General features: G+C 38.7%; 1 protein-coding gene across 1 annotated transcript in view; it reads left to right on the forward strand.

Moving 5' to 3' along the window:
• Nucleotides 1-2,601: 2,601 nt before the first annotated feature.
• Nucleotides 2,602-27,304, forward strand: part of CTH (cystathionine gamma-lyase) — a 28,823-nt gene continuing 4,120 nt past the window's right edge. The window contains exons 1-11 of the mRNA XM_037139961.2: nucleotides 2,602-2,966; nucleotides 5,904-5,985; nucleotides 8,419-8,514; nucleotides 10,569-10,678; nucleotides 13,144-13,275; nucleotides 16,870-16,927; nucleotides 17,387-17,464; nucleotides 18,568-18,720; nucleotides 22,244-22,365; nucleotides 23,720-23,772; nucleotides 27,025-27,163. Coding sequence (XP_036995856.2) covers nucleotides 2,799-2,966; nucleotides 5,904-5,985; nucleotides 8,419-8,514; nucleotides 10,569-10,678; nucleotides 13,144-13,275; nucleotides 16,870-16,927; nucleotides 17,387-17,464; nucleotides 18,568-18,720; nucleotides 22,244-22,365; nucleotides 23,720-23,772; nucleotides 27,025-27,163 — 1,191 coding nt within the window. The 5' untranslated portion in view covers nucleotides 2,602-2,798. The remainder of the gene's footprint in view (nucleotides 2,967-5,903; nucleotides 5,986-8,418; nucleotides 8,515-10,568; nucleotides 10,679-13,143; nucleotides 13,276-16,869; nucleotides 16,928-17,386; nucleotides 17,465-18,567; nucleotides 18,721-22,243; nucleotides 22,366-23,719; nucleotides 23,773-27,024; nucleotides 27,164-27,304) is intronic.

Below are 27,304 nucleotides of genomic sequence, written 5' to 3' on the forward strand. Positions count from 1 at the left end.
CTGAAGCTCTGCTCTGTTCTCAGATAAGATACCCACTGTATATGTTAGCATGAGCGTGTCACTTGTCTTTTTTGCACCTTATCTTCAAAACAAAGCAATTGTGCTAGAAGCTCACTCCTCAATGTCTCTCTTGATATTAAATTTAATAATTCTCTCAATGGTACTTAGACTTTTATTCTCAAAATATACCACTTTTGTTGAAACCTCTCACAGAAACCTTAGCCTATAAAGGAATTGGTTGAGAGGTCCCGTGGGAGAAGCTCTCAAACACTAAGCTGTCACCAGGGACCTACAGTCAGAACTCTATTTTATAACATAGCCCTATGGTTAGAACAGCCACCTCCTTAACTTCCTCTTTTCCTCCATTAAGAACTTCCTTCATCTTTGCGCAGACAAACTACACGTGGCTCACCATAGCTGCCTGAGCACAGGATTGCAATTCTTTGTTTTTCTTGTGCAAATCTTTATGGTGACAGAATACTTAGTTGACTTTTTTATGGCTGGCATTTCCAATTATGTCATATCAAACCAGATTCAGTTTCTTCTTGTTATTTTTAAAAGTCGTTTTCATGGGCAAGTGAAAGCAGGTGTCATAACTGATATCTGAAGGGCTTTGGCCCAATGTAGTGATCTACAAAACCCACAGATCAGGGACTTGTGCTGTAAAGTCTTCTTCTGTGCCCCAAATTCCCTTCTCCTAATTTCATTGGCAAAAGTCTGATGAAAAGCAAAGCTTTTTTTTTTGAGGTAAAACAAAATCATTGCCTATGTTTATGCTTGATATTAATGACATATGAACATTGATGTTCATAAAATTTTTATGTTCTTAAAATTTTTGTTATTATTAGTGTTGACATAAGCATTGCTTCCACATTGCTTTGAAGTTCTCAGAAATTAGAGATCACAACACACCAGCTCATATAAGCCTTCTGCTTCTTGGTCATTCTGCAGACTTGACCGACCAGTCTCATGAATGGATAATTAAGCTGTTTTCCGTTACTTTGCTATTAAAAATGGCAAAAATAGGTATAAAGAACATCCTTGCTCACCTTCACATACACGTAGAAATACATCTGAAGGAGAAAGTTCTACAAGTAAAATTGCTGAGTCCTAAGAATCCTTAATATATGACTATGCTACCATCTAATAAAGTTTATGAAATTTATGAGAGTAAAAAAGAGCATTTATATTGGTGCCATCTTTTAAAGGATCCTTTATTACGATAACACTAAATAAAATGTCCATATTTATGCAACTCAGAGTTTGTCCACAAATATTACAAGGTAAACTCATTAGGACTGTTTTAGACCCTTTTGGTGCCTAAGCATCATATCATATAAACATACCCATGTACAGTTATATATCACTCTTGAGATAAGTTGTGGTTGACAGCATGTAAGATTTTTAACAGAAGAGTATCGGTTTAATGTATATTAATGTATACTAGTGTTTTGGAATCCATCCTTTTTTCCCCTAGGTGAAAACATTTTGCCTTGCCTCTAAGAGCTTGCTGACAATTTGCCCTTGAAGCTAGTTTGAAAAGTTAATTACCTCAGTCCTTCCTGTAAAATTTTAAGAACTATTTATTTTTTCTTCTCTTTTTTCTTAACTAGTTTAACAAGATTTCGGACCTTTAGCCAAGGCTTTGCAGCAAGAGAAATATTCCTGAATTCCCTAGTCCTAGAAAATATTCACAACAGTAAATAGGTCAAGTCTGTATTGTCTAGGGAACAAGGAGATTTTTGTTGTTTTAAAAGAGCAATCCTGTGAGAGCAGGCTTTGGCTGCAGGTGAGTGGTGAACATAGTGACAAAGGACTGTTTCCTTTTTCCTACAAGAATGTTGCTGTCAATTGTGTGTCTTTGAAAGCGATTTTTGATAAGGATTTGAGGCTCCAGTAAGTTTTGCGAAGCCAGACTATTTCGCCAGGGAGTTTTTCTGGGTACTTCAAAAGAAGATAACAATGCTGGAAAAGGGGGTCAAATTTGAATAGCTGTTAGGAGGCTGTCAGAAATATGCTTGGAGACCCTTTCTTTTGTTTCACTCATGGCAAGTACTGGGTCATTACGGAATTTACAGTGTACCTTGAAAGGCTCGGTTTAGCCTTTGGCTAAAGAAAATCCAAGCTACAAACTCGACAGATTTGGCCACGGTTTCTGTAAGCAATTCCAACTACAACGCTGGCGTCCACCAGCGTCACCCTCAGGACAGAGGGTGCAGGGGCTAGGGGGTTGGGTGGTGGGGAGTTCAAGGGCAAAGGCTGCAGTGAGAGGAGGCTATTTGTGTGGCCTATATGCAGATTACTGGATTTCAACATTAAGCCAGCTTTTCTCTACGTTTCCCGCGAACCTCTGGTCTGACGTCAAACAAACGCCAGACGGGTTCACTAAAACAAACAAGGCCGCTTCCTCAGGTGTGGGACTACGGAATTTTGTTTGCAGGGACAAATAACTTGGGAACGTAGTCTGTCGCAACGAGGTACAAGCTACACCGGGAAGGGCGGGCCGGCGACGCTCCAAGCGACGCCTCCAATTTCAGCCTATGAGAAGCGGGCACCGCGTCAGGCTTTTCACTCATTGGGTCGTGCTGGCTCCGCCCCGAAAGGATCCCGGTCTTCGCGGCCGCTCCAGTCTCAGCCCGAGTCTCAGCGTCCGGCTGTCGTCCGCTGGCTTCCCGCAGCCCGCGTTCCTTTAGCTGCCTTCCGCCTGTTTCTTCTGAGTCTCTTTCAAGCCCTCACGCACCAGGTTTCCTAGTTTTATTATTCTCGTTCTCTTTCTCTCTCCTTCTTCGCAGCTTAGCATGCAGAAAAAAGACCTCTCCCCTCACGGTTTCCTGCCTAGCTTCCAACATTTCGCCACGCAAGCCATCCATGCGGGCCAGGAACCAGAGCAATGGAACTTCCGAGCTGTAGTGACCCCCATCACCTTGTCCACCACGTTCAAACAAGGGGCTCCCGGCAAGCACTCGGTGAGCTGGGACTCTCTGGGGCGGTCCAGGGTTGGGCGGGAAAAGAGATGGTTTACAAATTGAAAAGGCACCCAAGTAATTTGTAAAGTGGCAAACACATCAGGAAGGCAGCCGGAAGGATGTTTGCTTCACCTTGCAATAAAGCTTTTTATTGGATGGTCCAATGGTCATATTTCTTTTGATGAGCAGGACTAGAAGGAACAGTCTGTCCAACTTGCCATCTAGATCTGGACTGAAATTTATGTGATTCTGGCAAATCTGCAGTTCATAACTGAGGGCCATAACTTCCTTGATTACTTTTAGTAATAACAATGATAAAAATACAGGGAGTCAGATAAAAATTAAGGGTTTCATAACTCAGAATCAAAATAATTCCCAAAGCTGTATCCAATTATTAATACTTGCTATGTGCTAAGTACATACTTACCTGTGCTATATCAAGTGTATTACATGTGTTGTCACAGATAATCCTGACCACAGCCCTAGTTTGAACTAGGTTCTCATTGTTCTTATGAAAACACTGAGATTTAAATACAAGTAGCCCAAGGCCACAGGTCTAATAAGTGGTGAAACTGGAATTCCAGCCCTGTTCTGGAACCCTGCTTTCTACTTTGTGCTTTACTTCAGTAATGCTAACAATAATCTAAATCATCGCATCATTTAAGCAGTGTGGCTCAGTGATTAAAAAGCACTGATCATATGGTCAAGCCTTCACTAGATGTGAATTCTGACACGACCTCTTCTGAGCTGGGTGACCTTGAGCAAAGTTGCTTAACCTATTCAAGCCTAGGGTTGATTCTGTGTAAATGGGGTTAATAATAGTACCTACCACATAAGTTGTTGAAATGTATGTGAAACTGCATGGTGCATTATAAGTGCTCAGTAGTTTGGTACTGCATAGTGCTCACATTTACAATTTTTTCATTTGATCCTCAAAACAACCCGGTTAGAGGTAGGACAGGGATTACACACTTTTTATAGAAAAGGAACCGACCCAGAGTCATAGATAAATGATCCATAAGGCATATGAGAGAGCCCTCTTTGTTAATCACATACCTTTTCCCATTTGTATAGCATGCTTGATAGATCTTGGAGTATTGAAAGTTTCTGAGGTTCAGAAAAAAGTTAGGTAAATGAAATTTGTAGGTCCTAAACCTTGATTAAACTTTAAAAACCTCTTTTGAATGTATGTTATATTAAGCTGAAGAAAATTCTTTTAGACTTAACCCTTTGTTTTGTCAGGTAGAGTTCTAAGGGCATTTCTACAATTGTTTTAGGCTACTTCTAGCTACTGTATTTTGAAGTTGGTATACACACACATACTGTCTTCCAAGCATGCGGCTTGTTCCTAGTGCAGGGTTCTGTGAATGTGTGGCTGCTGGAGCTTCGTCACCAAATTTAACCATGTAGCTATGGTATGAATCAATGTTTTCAGAGAGCCAGCAGGGATGCTAAAATCCATAAACTCCTCTTAATACCCTTACAAAATAAGAGCACTAAAGAGAATTTGAGGAGCTGAATGAAAAGCATCTAATTCTCCAGTTCCATTTGGAAAGTTATTGAAGGGGCCAGAGGTTAGGAATATGCCTCTAAAATATACTTCTCCCCCAGCCCCCCTGCCGCGCTCTTCCCCCCCCCCCCCCCCGCCGCAACAAAATTTCATCTCTACAGTGAATATTTGCAGAAGCATGGGGTATCTTTCTGTGTCAGTAGCCACATGAATTCAAACAGTTTTTTTTTTTTCCTATCTGGTGAGTACAACTGCAGGTCACATCAGGTAGATGATGGTGTGGAGAGATGAGACTATCTGGAGCCCTATAAAATACATCTACTCAGTTTGTCAAAAACAAACAAACACACACACTAAACAACAAAACAAAATATATTCTGGGAGCTCCTGATTAGGAAATGAAGGTGTAAAGCATGGTTGTGTTTTGTTATGTGCTGTAGTAGGCGGGGCAATTGTGGGGGGAGGCTGGAGGTGAGGGACTGGAGGGCAGAAAATGATAGGATTTTTCCTCAATGTATAAATTCTGGGTTTGAGTTCTGGCTGTGACTCTCCCTATAAGATCTGGCTTTACTTTCCTCAAAACAGACCACGAGGATTAAATAAATGACTGGATGAACACAGTCAGCATGGTGCCACACAAGTAAACATCACAATGCAAAATTTTAAAAAGTAATGTGTGGAGCTGCTTTGCCAAGGATGACTCTTTTTTGAGTCACTTCTGTAGAGAACAATCTGATCCTTGAGCATTTGTAGAATCCATTCATAGTTTCTGTTAGAAACTAAATGGAACTTGCATCACTTCTTAGGAAATGAAATACAGGTTAGAATTAGCTTAGCTCTTGTCTCAGATGAGTCCCTTTTCTTGATGTCCCCAGGTTAGTGGGTAAGAAGGTAAGTCTAACATAATAATAATGCTAGTAGTAAGGTATTTTATACCCATTTGCAGATATTGAGATTGACTCTGGGAGATGTTAAGTAACTTACCTTTTGGCATGTAGTTCCTAAGTGACAGATAATTCTAATTCAGCCCTGGCTGGTGTAGCTCAGTGGTTTGGGCGTGGGCCTGCAAACCAAAGAATCATGGTTCAATTCCCATTCAGGGCACATGCCTGGGTTGCAGGCCAGTTCCCAGCAGGGGACGCACAAGAGGCAACCATACATTGATATTTCTCTCCCTCTCTCCTTCCCTTCCCCTCTAAAGATAAATATTTAAAATCTTAAAAAAAAAAAAATTCTAATTCGGTTTGGCTGACTTCAGAGCCTCTCCATACCACTGCACTGTTATGCTTTTAATGGCAAGACATGTCATAAATAAATAATAAAAATTCACTGTAGTAGAATGAACCCATAGTTGTGCAGTAGTCTCTGTTATGACCTTGATAATAAATGTAAATTTCTTAGAATGAACTCTGACTTCTTTTCTTCAGGGTTTTGAATATAGCCGTTCTGGAAACCCCACGAGGAATTGCTTGGAAAAAGCTGTGGCAGCACTGGATGGGGCTAAGTACAGTAAGTGATTTCCAATTCAAAGTTTGTGAAGTCTGGAATCTATTCTTATATGTATGGATAAAACCCCAGAAGCACCGAGTGTAGTACTGGAATGAAAAAAGGATGAGATAGTTCAGAAGTATTATTTTATTAAAACGCTGAATTATTTGCCCAAGGTCCCACAACTGGTAAACTATGCATGTGTATAATTATTAGGTAAAAATAAATATGAATAGAGGCAAAAAGGCAGAATTTTCCATTTGGTATTCATGTAGATATTCTCCTCTGAACCTGTCAGTATAAACAGATAAAAATTAACTAAGTTTTACAACACTATTTATGAGAATATAAGCTTTCTTATATTCTGGTTCATTTACCTGATTATTTGTGCCTAAGAATAGCAGCAAGATACATTTGCACTAGGCAGGTGGCATTGATAGTGTGCTTTGAGAGGTTAGGGGTTAATCCTTGAATGTTGTATTTTTTTTGTAAGGGAGTGGATTGCTACTAAATCATTTTGTATGTTTTATATAAGTAATACTAAATGAGCCAAAATAGTGAATAGAAAATAAGAGTCTTAGGAATTTCCTCACAGCAGGAGTGTAGGAATTAGAAGTGTTAATAGTGTGAGTTACTGGGTTTGGGATTTGGGGAAGGGGGTTAGTTTTCCTTTGGATGAGATTAAACACAAAACTGCTGAAATTCAGTGCTGTGTGGGGAACACTGCCTTGTGCAGTGGGTATGTAGACTAAGTGTTCACATGTCAGACACTTTTTTTGAGTGAGATCTAGAAAACATGGTTATTTTCAACTGGGTTTTGAAGTCTAGCCTTTTATGTGAATGATTTATTGGACGACAGATCTGCATAGTACAAAACCGCAATTCTAACCTACAATTTTCTGAGATTTCACAATAATTTTATTTTTCAAGTTAATTAAATTATCCCATCTGCCAGTCACAGGTGATTTTTGTTTGTTTCTTCAAGATTTTGTTTATTTATTTTTAGACAGAGGGGAGGGGTGGGAGAGAGGGAGAGAAATATCAATATGTGGTTGCATCTTGTGCACCCCCTAGTGGGGACCTGGCCTGCAACCCAGGCATGTGCCCTGACTGGGAAAAGAACCAGCAACCCTTTGGTTCATAGGCTGGTGCTCAATCCACTGAGCCACACCAGCCAGGTCCATCACAGGTGATTTTTTTAATATCAAGGTGTTCTATCAATATTTTTTACTGTGTTCAATGTGCACAATGCCAGTTATTTTTATTATGTTTGTTCAACATGAGATCACTTTTGTTTAAAAGGATTCCACATTTGCCTTGGCTGGTGTAGCTCAGTGGATTGAGGGTGAGCTTGTGAACCCTGTAAGGGATCACAGTTTGATTCCCAGTCAGGGCACATGCCTGGGTTGCAGGCCGGTTCCCAGGAGGGTATGCATGAGAGCCAACCATACATTGATATTTCTCTCCCTCTCTCCTTCCCTTCCCCTCTAAAGATAAATGAATAAAATCTTTTAAAAAATATTAAAAAGTTAAAAGATTCCACATTAAAAATTAAAAATAAAATTTATTAAATTTATCAGATATACCTCAGGTCTGATTTTGAGTTCTGTTAAATGATTTGCTCAATTTTATATCTATATAGTTGAACCATATCTTAGCTCTATTCCTCAAGTTTGAAATTTCTTTAGAGCCTGATATGTTTAGACTGTAATTTAAATGGCAGTTGGTCTTTTATCTCAGAATTTTTAATTTATTTTTAGAGAGAGGGGAAGGGAAGGAGAAAGAGTGGGAGAGAAACATCAGTGTGTGGTTGCCTCTCATGTGTCCCCTGCTGGGGACGTGGCCTGCAACCCAGGCATGTGCCCTGACTGGGAATCGAACCAGTGACCCTTTGCTTCACAGGCCCGTGCTCAATCCACTGAGCTATACTGGCCAGGGCTTATCTTTGAATTTCATTAAAAAAATTACTTACTTAGGCCCTGGCTGGTGTAGCTCAGTGGATTGAGCACGGGCCTGCGAACAAGACAATCGCAGTTAGATTCCCAGCCAGGGCACATGCCTGGGTTGCAGCCCAGTTCCCTGCAGGCCAGTTCCCAGCAGGGGATGCATGAAAGGCAACCATACATTGACGTTTCTCTCCCTCTCTCCTTCCCTTCCCCTCTAAGGATAAATAAATAAAATCTTAAAAAAAAAATTACTTAAAGTGTTTCAGAGAAATGTTTCAACCAAAGCAAGATTTTATATATATCTAAATTTTATTATATAGATATTTTGTCTTTGAAGTGGAAAAAGGGCTCTGTAATGGTATTCATCAGGTGACTTCTGGTGACTCCTCAGTGATGACTGTCCTATTAGTAGAGAGAGGGACATAAAGTAATGCAAGTGAATACTGTAGGTGTTTTTTTACCTATTGGCCTGACCTTTTGGTGTACTCTAACTTGGTTTTTATTTTAGGTTTGGCCTTTGCTTCAGGTTTAGCAGCCACTGTGACTATTGCCCATCTCTTAAAAGCAGGAGACGAAATCATTTGTGTAGATGATGTATATGGAGGTAGGTGACCTCTCGAATTTGTGTTGTGTTAACTGGTATTTAAAGATAATAAAGTGGGTCCTTAATGATATTAACCATGTTGCCAAGATTATTGATTATTTATTATCTTTTGAAACTATATAATAGATACCTCCAAGTTGTCTCAGACTGGGTCAAAAAGGAGCGTCAATGCTTAGGACCATGCTCTGGAACAGCGTATAGAAGAGACTGAATAATAATACTTTTAGTTAAGCTGTTGGAATGAGGATGTAGGGCTTGATCAACTTTTAGACATATTCTGCTCTAGGGAAGACAGTGTTTAAAGGGAGAATGTTCTAGTATAATTTAAATTTGGTTACCAGCATTGAAGATTAACCGTTGCAACCCAGGTCACTCTCAAAATAGCTTAACTCTACCCATCCTTTTACCCTTTCCCCCTTTTGGTTTTAGGGAATGTTTTGAAAATCTTTTGAAAGTTATGTACCCCTTCCTCCAAAAAGTTTATTTAAGATGACATCCAACGTTTATCATTTTAATTTTAGGGTCAAGGGGGCCAACCCCTTGAAGCAGGTCACTTGATCCAAATTTAAGAACTTTCATTCTAAGGAGTTTAAATGCTAGTTAAAGTGGCGAGTGGGTAGGTAAAGAAGACAGATTGCCCTACCTTTAAGCAAGACTCATTTTTGTGTTTAAAACAATAATAATATTTTTTTTTTGCAAATGTACGTGTATATTCCTAATGCTTCCAAATAATTAAAATGTGATTTGTAGAATATTATTACCCTATTTGAATAAAGACTTAAATCTGTCAGGGACTCACAGATCAGAAATTACGAAGGGCTGTATGTTTTATCTTAGGTCTCTATTATAGTTTGTTGAATTAAAATGGTAAAATCTCAAACCTTTTGTTACTTTTATAATGCATTATAAAAACCTCGTGGCGAAAACAGCACAAAATCTTGAAACTTGCTGTTGATTTGTAACAATTGTTTATACTAGTTTTCAATCTTGTGCTATTTAACTTCAGTCTCTATATAACATTAGAAATTCAGTGTAGAAGTTCAGAGTGTTTGTTCTTGCTTAACTATTAATAATAGCAGTTTTCCCTTTAAATTTTGCACACATAAAAATCAAACTCCATAAAAGAAATTATACTAAGATGAATGATTTATCTTCTTTCACTATAAACTGTAGTTTGATTTATATCATTTTTCTATGAAAGCTTTCAGAACCCTGTAACAAAAATATTGAGAAAGTACAAAGAATAATGACTATTTTTTTTTCTATTACCCAAGTATAATCAGATTAAGATTCATTTTGAACAATTCATTGACCTTGGTCCATTTATTTTAGATTTGAGTAATAGGAAGACATTGTTTTTTTTTTTTTAAGAATTTTATTTATTTGTCTTTTAGAGGGAAGGGAAGGAGAGAGGGAGAGAAATATCAATGTATGGTTGCCTCTCGTGCGTCCCCTGCTGGGAACTGGCCTGCAACCCAGGCATGTGCTATGACTGGGAATTGAACCACGATCCTTTTGTTTGCAGGCCTGCACTCAATCCACTGAGTTACACCAGCCAGGGCTGTGTTATTTGGCTCTTGAACTTTTTTTTTAAAAAGCCGAGCCTTATATTCTTTATAATATATAATAGCCAAACTATTTAACCAAAGTAGAATTGCTCTTAATTGTATTTGTCTTTGCCATTGACACTTCCTTATATTTTTAAGGTGATTTTATCTATAAGGTATAATCATTACAGTTATTTTTTAAAAATATTTTATTTGTTTATTTTTAGAGAGAGGGGAAAGGAGGGAGAAAGAGCAGAGAAATGTCAATGATACGTGAGGGAAACGTGGATCCATTGTCTCTTGTGTATGCCTAACTGGGGATCTGGCCTACAACTCAGGCATGTGCCCTGACTGGGAATCAAACCAGCGACCTTTCAGTTTGTAGGCTGGCACTCAGTCCACTGAGCCACAACCAGCCAGGGCTCACTAACATTCTTAATGATTATAAGGAATGAATATTCTTAACACAGTGTCCTTTACATTTCATCTGATTCTCTTCTGCCTCAGGTACAAACAGGTACTTCAATAAGGTGGCATCTGAATTTGGATTAAAGATTTCTTTTGTGGATTGTTCTGAAACCAAACTACTAGAGGAAGCTATTACACCAAAAACCAAGGTACTCAGTTTTCAGTTTTGTCTTTTTCCCTGTGATGCTTTGTTTTCATTATTTCTGTTTCACAGGGGACATAATTTTTTGAATAACAAATTTTATTAGAAGCCATTGGGAACCATCAACAGGAATAAAATAGGTCTGGTGTCTCCTTATTACAGCATAATGATCAGGCACATAAATTTCAGAGTGGGTTTCGAAGTCTAATTCTGCATTGTAGTTGGTGTGTGATTACTGGCAAAGAATTTAAACAAAGTCTCAGTTTCTTCATTTACAAAATGGGGATAACTGTACCTGCTTTACAGAAAGGTGGTTGTGTGAATTAAATGAGATAAAGCATATGAAATGCTTAGTATAGTTCCCAGTACATAGTAACTGTTAAAAAATTTTGTTAGCAGAAGCACACAATTCTTAACTGCATTCCCAAGCTAGTATTGGTAAAAGAAGTCATCACAGAAATTGGGTTACAGAAAAGGAAGCTTGCCAAGCCCCCTGAACCCTAAGTATAGTGGCTTTTTAAGGGTTCTATGGGATACTTCAGCGAAATAATAGAAGTAAAGAATGGACCACTAGCAATCTTTAGCCTCCATCCTGAGAAGCTTGTATGCCACCGGAAGGTGTTTTGTGCCTCAGTGAATGGCATGTGTGATATTCTTTCTTGGGACCTCATTTAAATTCTGCATGGGTGAGAGAAGGACCAGTTCTTTTGTAAGTCAGCCCTTTCCAACTTTTTGCTAATGATTAAAAGCTTTCATTTGTACTCAAGATCATATTGCAGCGACTGCTAAAAAGTGAAAATTCTTTTCACACAAATATGTTGAAGATTAACACCAAGGTGAAGTTTGAATGAATAAGGTTTATTTTCAAAGAGACTTTTTTTTTTAAAATCTTTCTTGGGAGAAAAGATACTTGTTAAAATAGTTGGTATGTCTTTCTAAGGAAGGAAAGCAAATAGTGAGCATATTAATTCTTGTCAACAGAACTTTATGTAATGTCGCTTTAGCGACTTGAAATATTTTTCCACTTGAAAAAGTAGATTTTTTGCGTGTGAATCTACTTTGTATTTATTTACTTGTTTTTATTTTAATTGTTATTATTACTTTTAACAGTAATAATAGAGAGGGGAAGGGTGGGGGAAAGAGGGGGAGAGAAACATTGATATGTGAAAGAAACATCAGTGGTTTGTCTCTCACCACCCCCAACCAGGTACTTGGCCTGAAACCCAGGCATGTGCCCCGACCAGGAATTGAACTGGTGACCTTTTGGTTTTCAGGCTGACACCCAACCCACTGAGCCACGCCAATCAGGGCTAATTATTATTATTATTATGTTTAATAATGAGTGGGAATAATAAATATTGACCCAGAAATAATTTTTATAGATTCTTTAAATAATTAAATTTTTTACAATATATATTACTTTAACTACCTTATTTTTTCCCACAGTAAATCCTAGAGTTTTTGCCCATATATATGTAATAAAAAAAGAAATATTAACTCATAGGAAGAAATCAATAGATAATGTCATTCATTCAATACAGTGCCACCTTGTTTAACACATAGAATTCTTTTTTTCTTTTTCAATAGCGATCCAGCATCCACTGTGTGCCTGAATTGAGCTGGAGTTTGCAGTATAGAGATATGTGATACTCTCTTTTTCTTAAGTGAGCTGTAGCCAGATTTTGTGTTGTGTATGTGTTGCTTCTCTTCTTTACTCTAAAACCCAAGTTCTTCAAGTCCTGGGCACTCATTTTATAATTTCTAGTGCATCTGGCATTATTTAAGTTAGTATTAAGGATATTTTTGGCATCATAGAGATAGTTCTCTTTTTAAAAATTCTAGGTAATAAAAATACCTTAGACAATAAATGTTTTCTTTGACAATAGAATTTGCACACACTGAATTATGTCTTTTGAAGACACCCTCTTTTGTTATGTAAAATAATTACAATAATTAATTTGCATAGTCTTATACTTTTATGCATATTATCTCATTTGATCCTTACAACATCTCTCTCAGGTAAATATGACCAACCCCATTGTATAGACCAAGAGTTTGAGGACTAAAGAGGGCAAGTTACTTAGCTGTGACCTCTCAGAAATTTATGGGGCTCAGATTCAGCTTGGAACCTTTCAACTTCATCATCCAGGCTCTCTCTCTTTTTTTTAAAAATATTTATTTGTTTTTGGAGAGAGGGGAAGGAAAGGAGAAAGAGTGGGAGAGAAACATCAATGTGTGGTTGCCTCTCATGTGTCCCCTAGTCGGGACCTAGCCTGCAACCCAGGCATGTGCCCTGACTAGGAATCGAACCAGCAGCCCTTTGCTTCACAGGCCCTTGCCCAATCCACTGAGCTACACCAGCCAGGGCCATCCAGGCTCTCTTGATATGTCCTCTCAGACAGTTACAAGGTATGGGATGTATGTTTGTATGGTGTTTTTCATAACCTCTTGTCATTTACTGAATTATTTTAGCTTGTTTGGGTTGAAACCCCCACAAACCCTTGCTTGAAGATGATTGACATTGAAGCCTGTGCACATATTGTCCATAAGCACGGAGACATTATTTTGGTTGTGGACAACACTTTTATGTCGGCATATTTCCAGGTAAATGCAAATAAAATTGTTGGATGATTGGTAGACTACACAGACAGCTGTAATCAGGTTGAAAAGATACTGACCAATGGTAGAAAAGACCCAATTATAATTCTAATGTCTCATCAATAACTATGGTTAGATTTTATGAGTGTGAAATTGATTTTAATGTGAACAGGTCCTTCTTTTTCTTAGGTTAATATCTTGTATGGGACTTTGTTTTAAATGTTGTCTTCATTAAAGCTTTTAGGCTTTCTTACAATGTGTAAACTCTGCAAAGATGTGGCCTTATTGTGTGATTGTATCTGTCAGTGCCTTGCACATATAGAGACTTGATTGTTTATGTGCTGGTTACAAGTTGGTAATATTATTTTTTTCAGTCATCCCTAATCTGATTTTATCTGACCAGCCTTCCAAATGAAGGGAAAAGAAAGTCTGTGTGACATCACAGTGTATGTCACACATAGTACTTCTTCATTTCTCTCCCTTCTTTCTAAGTTTCTCTTCCCTCAGCACCTATATATTATGCATGACCCTTTCTGCATAGCCCTTTGCCTTATTTGTATTACAAATTTCTACTGTGTGTTTCACATTGTAGCTATAGGTATTTAGAGTGCTCCTTTTAAACTATCTTTTTTCCCCCAACTATGCCTCTACATACATCTCTCCCCACCCCCAAAGCTTCCCATTTATTTTCATTTCTCTCCTTTTTTCCAGATTCTTCTTCCTCTGTTCTATTTTGCTGCTTTTTGTAGATAGTCTTGGGATCTCTGTAACCGAATTGTTGTCTGCCCCACCCCCTCCTCCGTTCCTTCTCTGTCCTCTGAGCTGCCTAACTTTGCTTCCTTTCCTCCTTAGGAGTCACCTTCTCCCTGCTCTTTCCTTCCTGCCTGTATGTACGTTGTGCTCCTTCTTATTAAACTTCCTGTAGTTCACCTTCATTACAGAGTTCCTGAAACCTGCGTTCATTTTGTTCAGCTCTTCAGTTAGGCCCGTGTTTACAAGCTCAGTTGTTTACATTTCCCTCCTGATGTTTCCTGGTGTGTGAAGTCCACTCAGGCGTCTGCCTCTGGGTTACTGGCTGCTGACTTTCTGGCAATTTTTAAGCTTGTTCTTCACCTTCCTTCATTTTATTCAGAAGGCATTACAATGTTTTGTTCTCCTTCCCTAAAATACTCTTCCTGGCTAAATTGCATCCAGATAGCTTCATGGGCCACTTATCTTCATGATATATGTGGTTGTCCCTTGGTATCCAGGGGGATTGGTTTCAAGAACCCCTATGGGTACCAAAATCCACAGATGCTCAAGTACTTTATATTAATGGCGTAATATTTGTATATAACTCATGTACTTCCTCTTGTATACTTTAATTCATCTCTAGATCATTTAAAATACCTAATACAATGAAAACATCATGTAAGTAGTTGTTATACTGTATTGTTTAGGGAATAATGGCAAGAAAAAAAAGTCTGTACATGTTCAGTACAGATGCAACCAATTTAGGCCTAACTACATAGTACCTGTCAGCAACAGTGTAACTTTTTTTCCAAAACATTTTCCATCCGTGGTTGGTTGAATCTGTGGGTGTGGACCGCTGCAATAGTGTTGACTGTATCTTGAGCTGCTTCTTGTATCATCTTGTAACAGAAAACCTAACAAGGTAGCCTGTTTCTGAATGAAACTCTCCTAGCATTATCTGTTTGTCACAGGTGATTTTCATTCTTAGATTCTTTGTCTCAGTTTCTTAGCCCATGTACCACTGACTGTAGGCCAGTTGATAGAGCATAGGATTGAACAGGCTGAGATACAGTGAGTCTTGTAAGAGATGGCATGAATTGTTATAGCTTGTTACTCATCAGGCTTGGCCCTTTTTCTCCTATTACCATTATTAAATAGGTCCAGTTTCTCTACCTTTCTGAAGCCCACATCACATTGCTCATGACAGGGATGACAATTTGCTTTATTTCAATCTGGATTTATTCCAGTTGAATTAATCAGAGTCACATGGTTTCTAGGCAAAAGATTCCACAAAGTACATCTTTTGAAATGGTCCTCTCACTGTTTTATCTTCATTAAAACTGGATATATTCTCTTTCCTGCCTGACTTTTGTCTTCTGGATCTTCTGTGTCACAAAAGGCAAAATGGGCAGAGTCACGAGCATAAAGTTTCAGAGTAGAGCCTCTGGATTCAGGTAATTGTGGCGTGAGTCCTGGCTCTACCAGTTTTTTAAAGATCTGAGTAATCTGTTTTATTTTTCTTTGTTCCTTTTCCTCATCTGTACAATTAGAGTCATAAAAGTACTGACTTTATTGAGTTACATGAGATATAGTATCTGGTACAAATAATGCTTCTTTTTTATTACAAAACCTTTAAAGTTTATTTACTTATTTATTTATTTACTTATTTACTTATTTATTTAGAGAAATAGGGGAAGGGAGGGAGAAAGAAAGGGAGAGAGACAATGATATGAGAGAGATACATCTATCGGTTGCCTCTCATGTGCCCCAAACTGGGGGCCTGGCCTGCAGTCCAGGCATCCACTGGGAATCGAACAGGCAACTTTTCGATTCCCAGGCTGGCACTCAATCCACTGAGCCACACCAGCCAGGGATATAAAATCTTTTATTACAAAATCATAAGCATGTAATTCTGTAACATAGCAATATCACACTCAAACACACCATATGACGTTTTAGGTGAAATATTCAAATTACTGTCCATCTCGTGTGAGACATTCATGTGCCCTACCAACCACACTCAGGCAACCGTTACTTCTGCTGGACCCTGCATTTTGCGCAGTGCTTCGGTGGCTTATGTGAAATATTTCACATGTTCTTGGCACATAATGAGATCAGCAGAGGTTAATTCTTTCGACCATAGAGTTTACAGAATATTTGTCCTGGAAGAGACCTTAGACATCATCTAGTTTGACTCCATCACTTATTTTAAAGAAAATATAAATGGAAAGATGTTGATAGTATATTGTTTAGTGATGAGGTGATTGCAGCAAAGACATATTAAGACCAAAGGATTAATCTGTAGGACTATCGAGTAAGGAAAAACCATCCAATTAAATTTCTTTATAAGTGAATAGACTTGGCAAAACTAGTATAATAAAAGAGTAATTAAGAGTCAAGGTCATGGCAAACCAAGTGCATAAGCACAACATATATTGTCAAGTTTTAATGATTAGAAATCTAAGAGATTAGTATTATCTTACTTGACATAACAGTTGGTGAATGTTTATTTTATATGATTACTGAATCATAAGAATGCCAACATTTCTGCTGCAGGTAATAAATTTAAGGGCAGTCAGCAACTCTCTAAAGAAACAGTTTCAGAAGACCTGCTGACCTTAGTTTATCTGCTGTTCCTAAAAAATTTGTGCCATTGGATTGACTGTTGGGTCCAGTACTTTATATTTTTATTTGGGGGGCGGGGGTGGTGGAAAGGGAATGATTATATCAGAGATCCTGGAAAATTTTAAGGTGTCATATTTTTTAAAAATTAGAATAAGAATCGTAGTTATAATGGTAAATAGGCAAGTAATGAAGCATATTTTCAAGCGACTTCTTATTTAAAATATAAATATTTGTTCTTTTCAGCGACCTTTGGCTCTGGGAGCTGATATTTGTATGTATTCAGCAACAAAATACATGAATGGTAAGATATGCAGAATCTGTACTTTGAATGTTCTCTTCTTCCAGGGCTCAATGAAAGCAGCAGAGGGCTTGACATTTTGATCTTTTTCTTCTATTATTATTCATGTTTTCTGTGATGCTTATAGAAGTAAAAAATTATACTTTGATTAAATAAAAGATTTTATTTATGGCAAACAAAACTGTGCTCATGATTTATAAGCAGAAATTAAAATTTACTATAAGAGATTATACTTTTATCCTGCTTACAGCTTAAAAAGAAATATTTACTTTTTATATGATTTTTAGTTGATTATTTTAAGTATAACTTTTGCTATTGTCTGATTGTATAAAATTTATTTAAACTTATTCTATAGGGTTTTTTTTTCCAGACTCTTTTCAAGTGAAAGTCATATTTTAGGAATTATAAATTGGAAAAAAAAAAAACCTTACATTGTTTTTAACAGGTTTTGTTTTGTTTTAGGCCACAGTGATGTTGTAATGGGCTTAGTGTCTGTTAATTCTGAAAGCCTCCATGATAGGCTTCGATTCTTACAAAATTGTAAGTATTAAAAGGTCTGGATTATTTTATGTTCTCTGAGGGGCTATATTTAATATTTGTGTTTCCACTAAATATTGTGAAATGATAGCATTCTAGTAATTTGGAAAGAAATGACAAATAGAGGTAAAAAATTAGTGGGAAAATTGGGTTATAAGGATATGGCTAAATCGTAACGGGGCTTTACTTTACAACATGACACACAGGATGAGTTTTGTTATTTTTCAAATCCATGTTAATTTTTATTATAATGTACAGACCAAGTGAATTTTTAGTTTCAAGACTTAATGTGGATATTTTCTTAAAAAAACAAACATTTGGCACAATGGTTTTGTTATACTATATTTTTATATCTGGAATTGTATTGAATTTTAAATAGCCCTTGAGATATAAACTTGTGCTTTTCAACAGATGTCTGTGCATCACTTCCTGTTTAGATTTTTTAGTTATTTCAGTATAGATAGGAGTTATTTAGAGAGACTTTGATTAATTATTCCAGTTTGACAGACACATAAGATACATAATTAGGGATACAAATGCCCTTCTAGGAATCAGTATTAGAATAACAAACGGAGGGAAAACCAAACTTTTTGCTTGGTAGGTTTCATGTATTACAAAAAAGTAGGCGTGTGCTCCATATCCTGGCAGCCTGTAAAGTCACAGGCTGCTTTAGACAGAAGCTAAATGCAATGTCAGTAGAATTTCAGTAATTAAAGGAGCTGAGCGGCTTTTTTCCCTCTATATCGTAATACTTTTTCAAAGAAATACAATTTTCAGCTATGTGCAGTATGTCATCTTATTTCATAGAAAGGACTATTTATGTTCACCTCTGAAAAGTTACTGTATTTATACATAGGTTTAAGATATTCATTTTCCCTCTCATTTTAAAGCCCATTTCTCTAAGCATAATTTATGCTTCATTGCCATGCTTCTGATTTACTATATTAATCCCTCTCCTCTCCCCCCCCCCCCCCCAAAAAAAAAAGGAAAGCTCAAGCATTGGGTTTTGTAGCTGGCTTCCCAGAGACACTATAATGAAAAAGAGGGGTCGGAGGATTTTGTGGGTTCTTACCTTCACGCTAGCCCAGCATATGTTTATTTTTCAGCTCTTGGAGCAGTCCCCTCTCCTTTTGACTGTTACCTCTGCAGTCGAGGCCTGAAGACTCTACAAATTCGAATGCAGAAACATTTTGAAAATGGAATGGCGGTTGCCCAGTTTCTGGAATCAAATCCTCTGGTAGAAAAGGTCATTTATCCTGGTATGTTAATCTGATTTCTAAGCACATATTCTTGGGATTGTAAGGATTATCCTAAGCATCCCGTCTCTGTAACATTTATTTTCGAGTTAGGGGCCTCATATATTTTTATGCTGTTCACTAACAGTGGAACACTGCCGTGGGCCAGGCTCTGTGATGGGCCTGGTGGTGAAGAAGGTACACCTGGTCTCTGGCCTTGTGCTGCCTGTAGCATAGTGGATGCTTGGATGTTAAGAAATTGGTCTTATGCATTAGGTTAGCAATTTTCAACCTATTTCATCTCATGGCACAGATAAACTAATTACTAAAATTCTGCAGCACACCAAAAAATACATCTTTTGCCAATCTGACAAAAAATAGGTACAATTTTGATTCATTCACATTGGATGGCTATTGTTGTATTGGCTGTTGTCATTTTTTATTTGACAGTCTAAGGGAAAAAGAGGTCAGTGCCTCTGACTAAATAATCAGGTACAGGTAAAGCATGTTTAAAAAATTCTTGGAACAACACTGGTTGGAAATCGTTACATCAGATGTTCCTGTGTTGGTCTTTAGCTTGCCGGTTTGTTGTACCTATTTCAGGATTGCAACATTGTAGTTTTCAGTTGATTTGCATGTAACCTTGCTAGTCTGCTATTCTGCATTAGCTCTTTTATTTTATTTGATTTAGGTTGGAACATGATACATCTCAATTTGTGACTTGACACTTAGTACCAAAATTCCCCCAAAGCTCTCTTACTTCCTTTTCAAATTCCTTCACATATCACAACCTGTAGAAACGCTCATGTGGAATTACCAGACTTACATGTTACTGTTTGAATTTATTTTACCAGTCTTTTAAACTGTGGTGGTCTAAAGTAAATAGTTACTTTAATATCTTTTAGGTATGTAGCCACATGATCTTGGGTATACAGGAGAAATAAGCCTGATCCCTACCTTCAAATAATTTGAATAAATAAGCCAAGACAGAAATACAGGACAGGGCAAAAGTAGTTTTACAGCAGTGAGTTTCATGTAGTTTTACATGAAACAGTTTATTCTTTTTTTTTTTTGATGTATTATTAGTTTTTTTTTCCTTCTTTTCTTTTTTTATTGATTATGCCATTACATTTGCTCTATTCCCCCCTCCCTTCCCCTCCACCCTGCATACCCCTCCCCCACCATTTCCCCCTTTAGTTCATGAACATGTGTCTCAATTTCTTTAGATTCTGTATTTCCCCTACTATTCTTACCCTCCCCCTATGTATTTTCTATCTACTGTCTATGCTACTTATTTTCTGTACCTTCTCCCCCCTTCCCCTCCTCCCACTCCCCTATTGCTAACCCTCCCTGAGATCTTCATTTCTATGGTTCTGCTCCTGATCTAGCTATCCTCTTAGTTTGCTTTTGTTTTAGGTGTGGTTCTTAATAACTGTGAGTTTGCTGTCCTTTCACTGTTCATCTTTTTTATCTTCTTTTTCTTAGGTAAGTCCCTTTAACATTTCATATAATAAGGGCTTGGTGATGATGAACTCCTTGAATTTGGTCTTATCTGAGAAGCACTTTATCTGTCCTTCCATTCTAAATGAAAGTTTTGCTGGGTAGAGCAATCTTGGTTGTAGATCTTTGGTTTTCATGACTTGGAATACCTCTTTCCAGCCCCTTCTTGCCTGTAAGGTCTCTTTTAAGAAATCAGCTGACAGTCTGATGGGAACTCCTTTGTAGGTGACTGTCCCCTTAGCTCTTGCTGCTTCTAAGATTCTCTCCTTCATTTTAATCTTGGCTAATGTAATTATTATGTGCCTTGGTGTGTTCCTTCTTGAGTCCAACTTCTTTGGGACTCTCTGAGCTTCCTGGATTTCTCGGAAGTCTATTTCCTTTGCCATCTTGGGGAAATTCTCCTTTATTACTTGTTCAAATAATTTTTCAACTGGTGGTTGTGCCTTTCCCCCCTTCTGGTACCCCTATAATTCGGATGTTGGAACGTTTAAAGATGTCCTGGAGGTTCCTAATCTTCTCCTCATTTTTCTGAATTCTTATTTCTTCATTCCTTTCTGCTTGATCATTTTTTTCTTCCTTCTGGTTCTCTCCCTTGATTTGAGTCCCAATTTTCTTTCCATTACTATTGGAATCTTTTGTATCCCCATTCATTTCAATTAATTTAGCTTCCATATGTTTCTCTAATTTGTGGCTAAAGTCAACCAGTTCTGTAAGGATCCTTATAACCAGTGTTTTGAACTGTGCATCTGAAAGACTGGCTATTTCTTCATCACTTAGGTCTATCGGTTCTGGGGCTCTGAGTTGTCCTAGAGCCATTTTTGGTCTGTTCGCGCTGTTAAGTGAGCGGAGCAAAGCCTTAGTTGTTTACCAGGACGGGGCGACCCAGGTCGCTGGTTTGTGACGCTGTGTGTGGGGGCGGGGTCAGAGAGGGAGTAATGGCGTTCCTCTCCGTTAGCGCAGCGTTTCCAGTCACTCCGCACGCCTGGGGTTTATCCGATCGGAATTGCGCGAGCCTGCTGCCCCGCGCCGGCTTCCCTTCTCACTGGCTTCTCCCCACGTAAATGCGCGCGACCGACCAACCAATCGCCGCGCCTTTTCCCTGTGCGCTCCGGCAGCCAGCTGGCTGGCGATCAGCGCCCTCGGTTGCCTGCGCGCACCGCACACCGCCCCGGGAATTTTTTCTTGCTAACCTGCTCCGCTGCTGGCCTCGCTCCTCGTACCGGTCCAGCCGAGTATCTAGTTGTCCTTTGGACTCCGTATTGTCGATTTTCCGTGTGGCTTGGTTGTGACTGCTGTTAAAAATAGTTGTTCTTAGATTTGGTTGTGCACAGAGGCGAGGTGGATCCTCCATCTACGTCTCCATCTTGGCGGAAGTCCCGAAACAGTTTATTCTTATCATTTCATAATTATTGTACTACTTTCCATATGAACAACTGTAAACCTTCTTTTGCCTCCCCCTGTACATAGGAGATTAAATACCCTATATGTACCATAGGTAAAGAGGTGTATATTTTGAATGAAGGAAAGGAAGAACGTTTGGGCTGTGACCTGAAGAATAGGTAACACTTGTTAACAAGGCTTGGACAAGGCACTTCAGATTCATTTATTAAATACTAATTGCCAGCTGTGGATCAAGTTTTGTACTAGGAACTGGAATCCAATGATCAACAAACCATTGATTTCTCATGGAACTAGGCTGGTGAATATGACAGATATTAAGACAAGCAGAAGGATATCATTGACAAGAGGTAGGGCAGTCAGTGTGGAGAATGTCCTGGGTTATAGAACAGCAGGAGAAAAGGTCCTGAGATGAAAACAGCGTTTGGTACGGCTGGCGAAAAGGAAGCCGGTGTGGCCAGAGTGTGCAGAGGTAGGAAAGACAGGTCCTAAGGAAGCTAGAACTGAGACAGGAGCCAGAACTGGCAGCTGGCTGTGACCATCATGCAAAGCTCATCATTAGGCTTATTTGTAGCTTACTTAAACAAGCAGTGATTTTTTCCTTGTTTTGAAATTACATGTTTGATTCTAAACTGAGGCTTTCTCACAGGGCTGCCCTCTCACCCCCAGTACGAGCTGGCCCTGCGCCAGTGCACTGGGTGCCCCGGGATGATCACCTTTTACATTAAGGGCACTCTTCAGCACGCCGAGACTTTCCTCAAAAACCTGAAGGTAAACTGTCTTCTTTTTCCATTTAAAGTCGTTTTTACTTACCAGTTACAGTTGGCATGCATTATTATATTAGTTTCTGGTGTACACCCCAGTGATTAGATATTACATAACCTACAAAGTGGTCAAACCAATTAACCTCTCACCCATCTGACACCATACATAGTAATTAGAATATTATTGACTATATTCCCTGTGCCGTACTTCAGATTTCCATGACTCTTCTGTAGCAACCAATTGGTTTTTAAATTGTTGAGGAAAGACATAGCAGTTCATTATCTCTAAATTAATGGTTTGGAACCTGCAGGTCACACCCACCAATCTCTCCATCATGATGTGAATTGGGTTAGAAAATGACTTTGGTATGATAGCAGATACCTGACTCTGTTAACTTATTTAACTCTCCAGATACTGCTCTCAGTTTGAGAGAGATAGAATGTTCTAGTGCATTGGTTTCAAATTTATTCAAAAGTAAACCTCCTTTCCAAAGGAGAATATTATATGAGACCTCAAAGTAGTGTGTTTTTAGTGTAATGCACTTGTCTATGCTGAAATCTAGCCTAAGAATGGCTTTCCACACCCTGTGTCTCCCTAGCCACATCTGCCTGGGGTGAGGGAAGGGAGGTGTGGTCTAAATTTCACAGTGGCAGGAAGTTCTCAGGCGCCCTGGGAGAGAGAGAGGTCTGTGTAACCGTGCAGTGAGGTTGCACTGACCTCATGCAGTGAACTCTGAGTGTTAAGTACTCTGGGTCTAAAGAATAGGATGCTATCAGGTGAGTCAAAGCCCCGCCGGTGTCTAAAATTTGTTTGCTTCTAAAATCAGAAAGATAGTAGTGTATATTTATTGAATATGGCTGTGAGAGAAATGTTGAAATAATGGTAAAATTCTATGATACTCTTAACACTAAATACAAAAACTGAGTTCTTTTTTTCTTCTATTCTGGGGGGAGTTAAATGGATATATTAACTTAATAAGTGATACATACCAATGAGTAAGTGTTTAGACACTCAGATATTTCTACTTAAAGGGTAACCACAGAGGTAGGTCTCAAATGTAGCAATTCTGAAGTTTTAGAACTCATGTTCAGGATCACTTAATGACAGGGCAAAATGAGGAAGGTATAGGAGATTTGCCTTTATGATTTTTTAATGTTTTAAAAGTTTACACATGATATGTCTAATTAATGAAATCATTGTTACGGATTTTATTCTCATTTTTTCTCTTTCTTGCCCAATTTACAGTTTCTTCATAATCGCTATGTTCCATCCTCTGTTCCAGGGCCATTTTGTGAAAAACATTTATTTTTATATTTTTTATTGTAGTGGAAAATCTAAATTAATATTTTCTTTTCCATAGTTATTTACTCTGGCTGAGAGCTTGGGTGGATATGAGAGTCTTGCTGAGCTTCCGTAAGTGTATTTTTCTTTCTCTTCCTATTTTAACTTTGATGTTAGCTTTAATGATCATTTGGAAAAGGAGTATGATAATACCAGGAGTAGTTCGAGATACCTAATGATCAGGACAGTATGGTACTATCTGATCAGAACAGATTCTAACTCCACAGAATGGAGATACAGATGAAAACTGAAGGAGGCTGCTGATCTGTGTCCTCCCAAATTTTGCTTCTGTCCCTGTTCTGTCTGAAGGAGATTCCAGCAGTAGTTGAATGGTAGGCTTTCTGGTCTTTGGCCCAGGGCTACTTGTTTTGTCCCATTCCGCCCTAGCAGGGAGGTTGGAGACTGTGCTGGAAGGGCTGAGTTCAAGGCTCCCTGGCAAACGGGAATGTGCCTCTGATGAAACCCCTCCATGCCTTGATTGTCAGAGGAGAGCACAACCAGATATCCTCACATATGTTTCCTTTCTGTTCAACCTTGAATGGCTCCATGTAGCAAGGTAAACCCCAAATCCACTTACTCCTGGACCTTCACCATCTGACCCAATCTGTTAATTTAGTTTTATTAAAGCACCAGAGGATATGGGAATATGAAGCCGCCTAAGACTAGACAGTACAGCGCGTTATTTTACAGACAGGCAAATATATTCAGAAAGTTTTGCCGACGATTACTCAAGTGTCACATGGGTGCATGTTAACAGCTTCACTCTTGAGGCTTTGCAGTGAGGGGAGTTAAAAGCAGCCTGGATCTGGATTTGAGGTCTGTTCTATCAACTACTTAAACTTCGAGCCTCAGTTTTTTTTTAATCTGTAAAATGCACTTAATTAAACTAATGATTATTATGTATTGAGTACTTGTCCCATCAAGCACTCCTGAATTATGTCCCGGCTTCATTATATGTTACTGTGACCATACATTATAATTATTGCAGGGGGTAAATCAACAGCATTACCTAATAATTTTTTTAAAGATTTTGTTTATTTATTTTTAGAGAGAGGGGAAGAGAGGGAGAAAGAGAGGAAGGGAAACATCCATGTGTGAGAGAAATATCAACTGGTTGCCTCTCACATGCCCCCACTAGGGACCTGGCCTGCAACCCGAGCATGTGTGGGGATTGAACCAGTGACTTTTCAGTTTGTGCACCAGTACTCACCTGCCCTGAGCCACACCAGTCAGGCCACCTAATAATCTCTAACTGTACTAAATGCACATGCTATGTTTTTGTGTTTTCATTTCTATAAACATTTTCTGGAATAACTATGTTCTGGAAGCATTGTGTGGAGAGATTATGGAAATTTGGGCACATTTTCTGCCATCTCACAGTAGTTTACCATTTCTGGGGGGAGTTGGGAAACTTCACAAAGTTAACAACAATATGATACCCAAATAATGATTCAAATAACTAAGATAACTTCAATAGGTTTATGTTAGTCTTTCAAGGAAATGCCTGCTAGCAAGTCTGGATGCACAAGAGGGCACACTCAGTATAGGAAATTGCATTATTTTTCATAGTAATGAACTGTGTGTTACTTTAAGGCCAGTTTTTAAAATAAACCTCTCCTGATTTGTTTAGGGATTTGGGTTAAAGTTACTTGGTCCTCAGGAGCTCCAGCGAGGCCATAACCCCGATGCCGGTAGACAAATGAATTTAGGTCAGAGCTTGTCTGTTCTATCACCCTCCTTCTTTGTCTCCCAACTTGGCTGCAACTAGTGCAGCATTGCAATAAGGGAGGGAGGAAGCTGGTCTCCCAGCCTGAAAACATGTATTAATTTTGTGACCTTAGAAAATCTACCTACCCTCTTCTCAACCTCAGTTTTCTCAATTGTAAAATCTGGATAATACTGGGCCCAGCTCTTAGGGTTGTTGTGAGAACATGAGGAAAAATAATTCCTAAGCTAATGTCTTGATTCATATTAAGTGCCCAATAAAATGTTGACTACATGGGTTATTTTTTTAGCCACTTCCTACATTACTACATTCCAAGTACATTCCATGTACTTGCAAGTGCTTGTTATATGTTCCTTTTATTAATGTGACAAACTTTTGAGATGGATGTTATATACAATTTTCATCCTTTAAAAGTGAATTAATGCACATAAATGGCCTAGAGTACCTCTCTCACATTAAACACCCAACAAGTGATGGCTGCTGTTATGCCGGAGAAGGAAGTTTACTGTGAGGATGGGTAACTTTCACAAGTCCACACAGCCAGTATGTGGAGGGGCTGAGGTTCGTATCCAAGTCATGTGGTCTCAGGGGCCTAAGTTGTCTCTACCTGTGCAAGCTTTTTAAAGGGATTAAGAGCCTGAAAAGGCCGAACCTTTCAAGGAGGATGTTTGTGTGTAAAACTTTATTAGAGTGATCAAATAAATCCATTTATTTTGACCGTGACTGAGATTTTCTTTCCATGGGTCTGAAGTGAGATGGGAGAAAGCAGCTTCGGTGTTGATTTTGCTGGTCGCGTGCAGGGACGGGCTGAGTGTTGGTGGCAATGCATGTGTCAGGGCTCGGAAAGACTGTGAGCTCCCCTGTGACACCTCAGCCCACAGAGATTTCTCCCTCCTCTGAACTCTGACAGTCCTTGTTATTATACGGATTTGGCATTTGCTGTTAACTATTCCGTTTTGTGAATTATTATAGTCTTTAGCTCTTGTTTTGTCGTCTAAGGTAAAGAAAATGTCTCATTCTTCTTAGTTTCCCAATTCCATTGTGCCTGACCCATGGTAGGGTCTCTACTTTTACACCTGGGTCATGTGCCGGAATTCCTAATGCACACTGGCTGTTCCTAGTGACCTTGGGTTGCCTTTTCCAGATCTGCCTCAGAAGGCCCAATTCTGGATTGATTCATTGATTCAGAGGAAATTAATTCTGGCCAGCTTTTGGCCTAAGAGGCCCCTGGTAAGTCCAGCTAGTTGGTCATGGGGTATACGATTTCTGACCAAGGCCTCATTCAGGCAACGTGTTAACATGCACACCCAACGGGCTGTCTTTCCCTCCTGCATGGGGTACCTGGCTGGCACCGTCAGTGGACTGAAGTGTACCTTACTGATGGTGTAAAAACGATAAAAGATTTTGGATTTCAGTTAAAATAATGACTAGAAAAAACAATAGTAACAATTTCTTTATTTTTTGTGGAAAATTATAGGTACATGAAAAATTTGATACTTAAAGTAGAAACAATTTTAAGATAATGCAACTTAGGAGACAGAAATATGCCTCCACTGATATAATATAGTGATCGAAAATTTGCTCACTTTTCTTTCCAGGGCAATTATGACCCATGCATCAGTGCCTAAGAGCCAAAGAGATATACTTGGGATTAGTGACACGCTGATTCGACTCTCTGTGGGCTTGGAGGATAAAGAAGACCTATTGGAAGATATAGAACAAGCTTTGAAGGCAGCAGTAAGTTTTAGTACTTTAATGAGTGGATGTGTATGTGTGTATGAGGGTGTGTGCTTAAACTTGGGGGCGGGGGTCACTATATTTATAAAGAGAGGGTTCATAATGAATGCTTAAAGGTGTTCTCTTCCTACAATAAACACT

This window comes from Artibeus jamaicensis, unplaced genomic scaffold, assembly GCF_021234435.1.
Source record: "Artibeus jamaicensis isolate MK-2021 breed Jamaican fruit bat unplaced genomic scaffold, CSHL_Jam_final scaffold_1019, whole genome shotgun sequence".
Classification (NCBI taxonomy): domain Eukaryota; kingdom Metazoa; phylum Chordata; class Mammalia; order Chiroptera; family Phyllostomidae; genus Artibeus; species Artibeus jamaicensis.